At 42.1% G+C, this 10,005-nt stretch overlaps 1 protein-coding gene across 1 annotated transcript; it reads right to left on the reverse strand.

Annotated features, from left to right (window-relative positions):
- Positions 1-451: 451 nt before the first annotated feature.
- On the reverse strand, positions 452-4,677 carry LOC120777747 (glutactin-like). Its single transcript, XM_040109240.1, has 7 exons — positions 4,442-4,677; positions 2,202-2,354; positions 1,609-2,124; positions 1,415-1,550; positions 1,140-1,330; positions 753-1,077; positions 452-698 (listed from the first exon to the last, which is right to left on the reverse strand). The coding sequence occupies exons 1-7, from the start codon at positions 4,664-4,666 to the stop codon at positions 541-543; spliced, it is 1,704 nt and encodes a 567-aa protein (XP_039965174.1). The 5' UTR covers positions 4,667-4,677; the 3' UTR covers positions 452-540.
- Positions 4,678-10,005: the final 5,328 nt, after the last annotated feature.

The following is a 10,005-nucleotide window of genomic DNA, read 5'->3' on the forward strand; positions in this document are numbered from 1 at the left end:
CGTATAACATATAGCTGCCATACGAACTGAACGTTCAAAATTCAGCACCTGTATGGACATCTTTTGCATTTGACGAGGTATCTTCATGATATTTGGCATGTGTTAATCTCAAAAGCAACGGTATAATCTCCGGAGAAATTGTTCAGATCGGATCACTATAGCATATAGCTGTCATACAAACTGAAGGTTCAAATATCAGTACTGGTATAGAAAGCTTTTGTATTTGACGAGATATCATCACGAAATTCGGCTTGTCTTAATCTCCAAGGCAGCGGTACAATCTCCGAAGAAATTAACCAGATCGGATCGCTATAGCATATAGCCGTCATACAAATTAACCGATTTGTACTTTTTCTTGTTTTCTGAAACAAGAGTTGACAGACTGTAAAAATCGTCTTGGGACTTCTATTCAGTGTACAGAAAACTGAACACTAATTTTATAGAATGTCAGTTTTCTTGTCAAGTCTTATATTTAATAGCTATAAGAAACTTAAAGTACATACCAAATAAAATAAATTTTCTAATTTCTATAATTATTTTTCAATCAATTGCTAAACTTGGTGGCAATGCTGGCGGCGAAGTGAACGTTCTGATCAATTTATAGCGCTCTGGATCGTCGACAGTCACTGTGAGCTCGCTTAAAATATCATTGCCCACGCTCATTACCTGATTTATGTGGAAATAAGGACCAGACTCCGCTGAAATATACATACTAAATAAACCAAAGAACATTATTTTCCAGTTATACATACTCTCCATGGCTTTGATAGACAGTTCCGGTTGATCGGCCACTCTCGGCACACCATCAGCTATGAAGGAGTACCACAAGTCCACCATTTTCTTTGCGATTTGCGTGTCATACGCATTCAGTTTATGTGTGGCAAACACATATATATTATCGTTCGAATGATGTACGCCACCCTCAAAGGGATATTGCGAGTTACCCAACTCATAGCCGAAGCGCGTATGCTCGCCGGCATAATCGAAGCTGTATAAGTAGACGGTTGCGGCACCGCGCCGCTGCAATTCGTTTGCATAGGCAATCACCGGCGATTTCATATAAATGATGTTGGCGATCTGCAATAAGGAGTGGATGAGCGTATAATGCAACGTGCAAATAGACGATTATGCTAACTCACATCAATATAGGCCGGCCAGGCAGCGGTATGATTGTTGGTATCCAAAATTTCCGGTCTGAAGAGCATGCGCAAGAGCAAATTGTTAGAGAGGCTAGTGCTGTCTTTGCCTAAGTCGATCAGCGTATTTGCGAACTGGCGCACAGTGAGCTTAGCAATGCTACCATACTTTGCCAAAAGCATATCATAAAGCGCTGTGACGTATTTTGAATGATGTTTTCAACATTTTTTTCAAATTAGTTTGATTTCAATCCATTTTTGTTGAGATTAAAACTTACTTGCCAGCACGAAAGTGCCATCGTGCTTTGTGAAGCCAGTCATTAACGGCACTGTGCGCTTGAGATTCCGTAACAGTGTTTGCGGTTCTGTTGGCAGCACGCCCTGCACATCACCTATAACGGGACTGAAGCTTTCCTAAGCACACAAAATATTAAATAAATCAGCTCTCTGAATACAGGCGCTCAAAACTCACCTCTTTGGTTACGCGCAACAGCTGCAGCAAATCAACCTGCCTGAGGCAATCGTATGCCTCGTGCTTATCTTCACACTTCGCGCATTGAAGCGCCTCGCAAATGCGTTGAACCTGCGCATATGGCTCGCGATTTATAGCCCACGGTGCCGTTATGGCGCCCGATTGCACAATCGAGCGCTTAAAGTAGTGTTCCGGTGTTTGCGGACTTAGCAGCAGCGCACCAGACATGGCGGCACCGGCGCTCTGACCGACTATCGTAACACGCGTGGGATCGCCACCAAACGCATGTATGTGCTTTTGCACCCAACTCAAGGCCAAAAGCAGATCCAGCACTGGCGCATTGCCGGGCATGTCCTCGGTGAGTATGGTCAACCAGCCGAGCGCGCCGACGCGATATTGCGCCACTACCAGCACAATGTCTTTCTCCAGCAGATGGTGTGGTGGGTGATCGGAGGCGGAGCCATTGGTGAAGCCGCCGCCATAAATGTAGAACATTACCGGCTGCTTGGCCGCGAGCTGTTATTGGAATATATATGAAGTATATAATGTATATATGTAGATATAGAAAATATATATGTACGTGTGAACCTTACTTTTTTGCTGTAGACACTCAAGTTTAGACAATCCTCCAAGTCTTCCTGCAGTTGGCTAGCATTTAATTTTCCGACGGTTGTTATGACCGGACAGCGTTTGCCGAAGTTGCGCGCATCGTAGGTGCCTTGCCAGGGGCTACGACTAACTGGTGGCTAGTAAGAGTAAAAATATAGTATTTTTGTTTGCTGACATATTTAATATTTTCTTGCGCGAAAAACTCTCTGGCTGTACTAAAACCCAAACCACTGAGCCACCGTGACGTTCACTCATTATCACTATAGTGTTATCGCAGTTCGGTGCTACGTCATTATATACGTACCTAGTACACTCATAATTTTTGGCTTACGAAAGCATATACCTATGCATACTCGGACTTTGCCACTCACTTCACTTAACGGAGATAAGACCGAGTCGATTTGCACGTTTCAATCTATGTGCCTATTTTTCTTTCTTTCTCTTAAATCGTTATCATTTAATTCAGTTTCAAGATTGAGGAACACGACTATTGAGAGTACAATGCTAAGTGTATTGATAGGAAAGTGTGAGAGAGAGAGAGAGGAGAGAACGGAAAAGGGCGAGGAAGAGAATTCAAGACTAAAATTCTATTTGAAAGGTCAACAGTTCAGTTTGTATGGCAGCTATATGCTATATTAGTCCGATGTAAATAATTTATTCGAAGAAGAGGCCGCGAACAATTCTCTGTGCCAAATGTTGTGAAGATATCTCGTTAATTAAATAGTTTTCCATACAAGATCTAAAGTTTGATCGTTCAATTTGTATGGTTTGTATGTAAATGTCATTGACCTGTTTGTTAACACGTAGAGTCAATGGTCTTTTTTAACATTTAGCCAAGCCCACAACCTTTGTTTACATTTAGCCAAGTCAAAAAACCTAGTTTACATTCAATGGCCCTTTTGTTTACATTTTGCCGAGGCCATTAGCTTTTTTCATTACATTTAGAGTCAACAGCCTTTTTGTTTACATTTAGTCAAGTCCACAGTCACGTCATGACTTTTAAAACACATCACATCTCGACATGAGAGTCATTTAAGCACAGGCCAGGCACGGTGACTGCGTTTCTTTTATAGAGCCCGCTAGCAGCCAGCTTCCCGTGAGGTCACCTCTTGACTATTAAATCGCATCGCATGAGAGTCACTTTAAGTTCACTTTAAGACTTTTAAATCACATCACAACTCGACATGAGAGTCGCTTAAGCACAGGCCAGGCACGGTGACTGCGTTTCTTTTATAGAGCCAGCTGACAGCCAGATTCCATTGAGGTCACCTCTTGACTTTTAAATCGCATCACATCTCTACACGAGAATCACTTAAGGACTGGCCGGTCACAGTGCCTGTTTTTCTTTTAAAGAGCTCGCTAACAGCAAGCTTAACGTGAGGTCACCTCTTGAATTTTAAATCACATCACATCTTGATATCAAAGTCACTTAAACACTGGTCAGACACGTTTCTTTTATAGAGCCCGCTGGCGGCCAGCTTCTCGTGAAATCACATTGAGACTTTCTAATCAAATTACACCGATCCAAACTAAACAACTTTTTCGGAGATTATAGCAATGCCTGAGATAATAATCTGTGCCAAATTTCGTGAGAAAATCTCTTCATATAAAAAAGTTTTTCATATAAGCACTTCTTTTCGATCGTTCAGTTTGTATGGCAGCTATATGTTATAGTCGTCGGATATCGGCGACAATGAGCAGCTGCTTGAAGAGGAAAAGACGTGTGCCAAATTTCACGATCGATGCCTCAAGAACTAGAGAAACTAAATCGGCTCAGCTCGTCGAGCTGATCACTTATACTCGTATATATATTTTATAGGGTCTCCGATATTTCCTTTTGGCTATTATAAACTTCGTGGCAAACTTAAAAGACACTTTTTATGGCATACCAAGCACTATAAATATTTAAAACGAAATTTAATTCACAAGCTACAAAAACCTTAAAGAAATCATTATTTATGCTAAAAAATTATCAAATCTTGCTTAGCAAAACAAAGTTCGTAGTATTACTAGACGCTGTATAAAGGCACTAAATACAGAGATCGCTAATTATAAATGCAAATAGAAACAAATATTTAAATTATCAGCACAAATTATAGACTGGTTTCACATTTCCCATATTATGCATTTTTTCTAAATAGATGCAGGTGACACACGCCGATTATTTTTAAATATTCTGTAACAACTAACACTGGACTAGGCACTTCGCACACTGTAAACTAACCTTGAAACGCAGTTCACCACTTGGCGATTCCGCATAGGGAATACCACGGAATGAGTTAAACTTCTGTTTCGTCCATAATGTTTCAGCGACACTGCCGAGTACTGCACCTTGACCGGGAATAGTGACGCGCGGCAACGAATCGGCTGTGATGGACTTTGATGTCACCAGTGCGACAACAACGACGAGTGTGCCCACCAAAGCTAATACGCCAAGCAATAGTTTCATGGTCTAGCCTCTAAGCGGTACGAGTAACAACTGAATGCCTACACATTAATGAGAGATATTTTACGTTACAAATGAACGGCCGTAAAATGCTAAACTAATGCTCAGCGGTGCTCGGTAAAGCAAGTGTATTTTGGTTAAACAATACCAGCGATTAAAGCGACTCGTTTCACTAGCTTTAGGAGCTATCGCAAAGTAAACAAACACGTTGACACAGTGCTGATAAAAATAATAGTACCACAAGCAAACGATCGTGTTAAAATTTGATGATAAGTGACTGCTTGCAGTTTCGCCAGAGATTTCGCAGATGTTGTTGAGTTTTCGCTACTAATTTCTAGCATACTATGCTTACCGCTATTGTTGTTGTAGCAGCAGTAAACAATACTGATCTAAATGTGAAGAAAGATGCCAAATTGCTACTGCTTGGTCGGATAAACAACAATCGAGTTCGTAGATTCGACTAACGTGTGAGCGGACTATGGTTTCAGACAAAATGTTTAAGAATGCTACCGAGCTCGTAGTGCTTTGGTGATTAAATTCCGTTCCGGCTACGTAGACTCGACTACCGTGGAGGCGAACTATGGTTCCTAACAAAATTTTTAATAATGATGTCGAGTTGATAGCCCTTTGACCGTTAAAAGTTCGGGTTCGTTCCGGTTACATAGACCCGACTATCGATTCAACGGAATATAATTATCATCTAACGAGCCTTCATTAAAAGTTGTAAGAAACCAGAGACTTAAACCTAGCCATAATCTGTTTAGACTCATCAATTTTGAAGAAAGTTGTTGAGTTGATAGTCCTTGGCCGGATAAGACCCGATTACCCTGGGAGCGGACTATGGTTTTTGGCATAATTTTTAAAAATGCTGCCGAGTTGACAGTACTTTGACGGATGCAAATCTGGGTCCGTTCCGATAACGAAGACCCTATTGTTCTGTGCCGGAATATGGTTATCATCTATTTAGCTGGCATTAAAAGTTGTAAGAAACCATACACCTACGCCTCGATATAATCTTTTTAGACTTATCAATTTTGAAGAAAGATGCCATGTTTCTAGTCCTTGGTCGGATAAACAACCGGGTCCGTTTCGATTACATAGACTCGACTATCGTGAGAGTGGACTATGGTTCTTCGCAAAATTTTGTAAAATGCTGCCGAGTTGACAGTACTTTGACGGATAAAAGTCCGGGTCTATTCCGGTTACGTAATCCCGACTGTGGTATGAACGGAATTTACTTATCGTCTATCAATCCGGTGTCAAAATATCTACAAGCAAGAAACCAGAGACCTTGACCCCACACAAAACCGGGTTTACGAGTATTCCTTTCAAATTTCGAGCACACTATGGTTTTAGTAGAATAATCCGGCGTTAAAAATCTAAGAAATAATTTCCCACACAAAACATGGCTTACTTTATAATGTAGTTTCTTTTTTTTAATCCCACCCTGTTAAAATACAAAGTTTTTTCTTCGTGTGAGATAAGTTTTATAATCGTAAAAATTGTAAAAGTCAATGCAACCGCAATTAAGTGGGGTAGTTTACGCGAAACAAACGCGGGTTGTGCTAAATAACGGCTGATAGACACTCTTATCGCGCAATCATTTTAAAATTTTGCTCATAATTTATAACACAAACAATGTGAGGGCGATCCGAAACTACAACAGAGCAGTGTTCAAAGGGAAAAGTCAACAACACATGGGAAAGTTATATAAAGGCGCTGAGAATAGGTATTTGAAGCAGTCCGCTCGGCGGTTGTATGAGTGATGAGCCGCGTGACACGCGTCACCCAAACCACAAAACATAAACACCGATGCCGAAGACAACAACGCCACCACCACCACCTCAGCAGGAGTAGCGACGGCAGTCATGAAAGAGACCTCATACAACCGCGACGTCGAAAACCAATTCGCTTGAATGCGTGGTCGGACGGCTGCTGGCGCTCAACGATGCTTGTACAAGCGCTTGTAAGTCGAACTTGCCGACACGCCGACTATTAAATGCTTAATGACTATTTTATAACTACGATTGCACGTGTTATTGTTATTGATGCTGTTAGCTTTTATAATTTGTTGGTGCAACGCTGTTTTTTTGACTATGATTACACGCACTTTACACGCTCTCACGCGCACAAATCACAACCAAAACCAATTGGATGGGAAATACAGTGGGCGAGGGAAGTAAAATTGAGAGAAAAACTATTGCTTATATTGAATATTCCATATAAACCGAGGTGTTCTCATTAAACTATAAAACAAGTGAGATTTTCAAAGGCTTTATGAGAGGATTATCCCTTCTTTTATCTCACTTTTGTTTAAAACTGAGAAGAAAGCACGCTGTTGAGAGCAGAGAATCCACACTTTTGCTCAAGAAATCCTGCCTTCCGCGCTAAGCTGTCATAGCCATCTCTCTACGAATGGCATCTTCAAATTTGGTGCAGGGACCTCAGTCACAGGCATTCCCGGTCCCTCTCGACCGGAGTAAGCCGTACTTCATGGCACCCCTTAAGCTGATTGCTAGAGATCGCATGTGTGCGACCACCAAGAGCTACCACCTCCTAACCTAGGGTGTTATGCGACACTGGTCCGCATTGGGAAGCAAAGGTGGCGTTACGGCGTTGGGGGGCTCAGGCGAGTCGAACTTTTGCGTTCCCCTCTATAATCATTAACCCCACAGCCCATTGTGCTGAGCCAAAGGTCGTACAGAGCTGATGGACCACACTACAGCAACAACAAGAGATCAAAAACAAAAAAACCAAAAACAAAAAACCAACAACAAACTCCGGTGCAGGTACATACATATCTCATTTTCCAATGTGATCGCCAGTGGAGCGTTCGATGTTTGACCAGCATGCCAAAGACAACGACGATGACATGCCCTTCTGCAATCCTAGGCCTCTCATAAAACAGTTATCCACCAAACAGTTACCGGAGAGTTGTGTAGTTCGACATTTTAGAGCCGAACGGCCAACTGTGTAGAGTTAGCGTAAATAATAGCCGATAGCAAAACACTGTGCTCTCAAGGCTTCAATCGACTTTCGTCGCTGAACAATATGTGAGAGCAACTTGCTGCGGTCAATTTGTTCATTTGCTTTCCGAAAGGATGTGTTGCAAAATAGAATAACATGCTGCGCATTAGATTGGCACTCTAACGAAATAACGGGATATGAGCAGCGGCCGGAAAGCAGCAATCGGCGATGTGTGGGACGACGTCCGGACACGTGCCGGCAATACAACAAACCCACAATAACGACGAAAACAAAATTAAATCAGCGGCGACGACACGTTTTAGCAACAGCAACAACAAATTGTGGCAGGACAATGGATTTGCGCGTTTTTTAAATGACAAACAATATTTACAACACGCTTCTCAAACACCCCAGTGCACTTACGCGCAGCTCAACCCAACAGGGGCCGAGCATATTTCGTGTAATTACGGGTAAATGGTGAGATACAAATTTGCGCAGTTAAAAGCAAATCATTATGTCAGTGACGCAATGAAGCGGAAAATGAAAACAATAACAACAATGACGATTAAATATGAAGACTATACGTTCGTAGGTCTATTTATAGTAATTAAATATGATTACAACGGTTATGATGTAAAACAAGTCTCACAACTCACCCTACAACCTGATGGCGGCGTCTCAATGCTGGGTCCCGTCTGTTCTCTGGCTTCACGTTTTGCATAACCGTCCATAATTTGAGCTGCTCATAACTGTCGCAGCGCTTCCTTGTCCTCCACGCAAGCTCGTGAGGTGAGCTGAGACATGTAATCTGCAGCGGAAGATTGCGTGTCGCCTGTAATCTGAATGGCCGCTGCTGTGATTTAAATAAACGTCATTGGTTGCAACACCATAGCATCACACCAGCTTTAATAGCAACAACCCCTTCTTGGCCGGCCAGTTCCACTTTACTCAGGCCAATGAGTTGAGCGCGGCCACCAACCCGCATTCCTCGGTGCCCGTCAGTGTCATCACCGCAATGCTGTCATGTTGTGCCACAAACAAATTACTTTTAAGCTCGCAAGTGACTTTTTCGCACAGCGCTCCCCTGACTTCCCTTACCGTTACACACTCCGCCAACCTGCCTGCGTAGGTTTACGCTCGGCGTTGCTTTTTTCGCAGCCAGAAAGTTTCGTTAGGCCTCAGTCCCAGCGGGCATTGCGTACAATTTCATCACTTGAGCCGCCGTTGACACTGTTGTGGTGGCCGCTGTCAGACTCCCAGCGGCACGCAAAATGTGATGAACCAAGTAACCAATCCACCAACACAACCGTACCGCTTCACTTCGTCTTGTGTGCTTGTCTGTTTGTTGTTGCCGCAAAGCTAACTTTCCATACAGAAATGTCGCTACAATTCATTTAATTTTGCCATATTTACTTTGCTCGGCAAATAAAAAGGTGCTTCGCTCCAACAAAGGGTTCTACTATACTCTTAACCGCTCGTTCCAACGTGTCTTAATAACAAGGCGTTGTGGCTGTCTGGCGTAAGTATATACTGCACACTCACCCTCGGCATCCGAGCCTTGGATGTGTTTTTCACATTGAATCTGACACATCACGAACTTATTTAATTTGTTTATGATAATTTACGGATTACGCAGATCGCCTGTCAGTGCGTTGTGTGAATATATAAAATGCGAAAAAATGAGTTTTAAATTCCTCTTGTGAGCAGGTTGTCCCTTGGGTGCGAGTGGAAATATTGCTCGGAAGGGGAATGAACACGGTTATTGTTTTATTTTAGGAACTTCATTCGCATATTTATAAAACAAATCATTTGTTCTATTTAACTAGACTCGCCCTGTCAAAGAGAATGGAATGCAGACAGAGCATGCTAGAGCAATGGATTACTACAAGCTCCACTATTCCACTATTCTCTACTCGTCTTATAGAAGGCTGTGGAGCAGAATATTCAAGAAGAACCAGATGAGTCCATACGCCATCGTGTGCAATTCACTTTATGGAGTAGATTTTAAAAGATTTTGGAGCCAACCAATAGTGGTACTTGGGGCATCTCCAAGAAGAACTCTTGAGAAAGCTAAAAAACTCTTTCGAAACAGTGTAAGAGGCAGCAGTGCTTCGCCTGCTTCCATCTCTTTATATATGACTAGGCCAAAAAATAAATGAGACTTACAGGAGCTTTTCGCTACCCATATAACTACTACGATGGAGTAGATTTTAAGAGATTTTGAAGAAGGATCTTGGTTTGATTTTCATTTTCACAGGTCATTGTTGAGACACCGTTACATTCTAAACAACCATTGATCCATTTTCTTTCAAATGCTACAATCAATGGGGAACCATGATTAATGACTTTTTCGTGTCTGAAATGGCGTTACATGC

Source organism: Bactrocera tryoni, chromosome 5 (assembly GCF_016617805.1).
Source record: "Bactrocera tryoni isolate S06 chromosome 5, CSIRO_BtryS06_freeze2, whole genome shotgun sequence".
In the NCBI taxonomy this organism is placed as follows: domain Eukaryota; kingdom Metazoa; phylum Arthropoda; class Insecta; order Diptera; family Tephritidae; genus Bactrocera; species Bactrocera tryoni.

What these genes read in the sequence shown, in the direction of transcription:
- LOC120777747 (XM_040109240.1), bottom strand. Translation starts at nt 4,666, where the DNA reads ATGAAACTATTGCTTGGCGTATTAGCTTTGGTGGGCACACTCGTCGTT. An exon ending in TGAGTGTCTACAGCAAAAAA is followed by an intron (nt 2,125 to 2,201) that starts GTAAGGTTCACA and finishes TTCCAATAACAG; the next exon opens with CTCGCGGCCAAGCAGCCGGT. An exon ending in GTCTATCAAAGCCATGGAGA is followed by an intron (nt 699 to 752) that starts GTATGTATAACT and finishes TGTATATTTCAG; the next exon opens with CGGAGTCTGGTCCTTATTTC.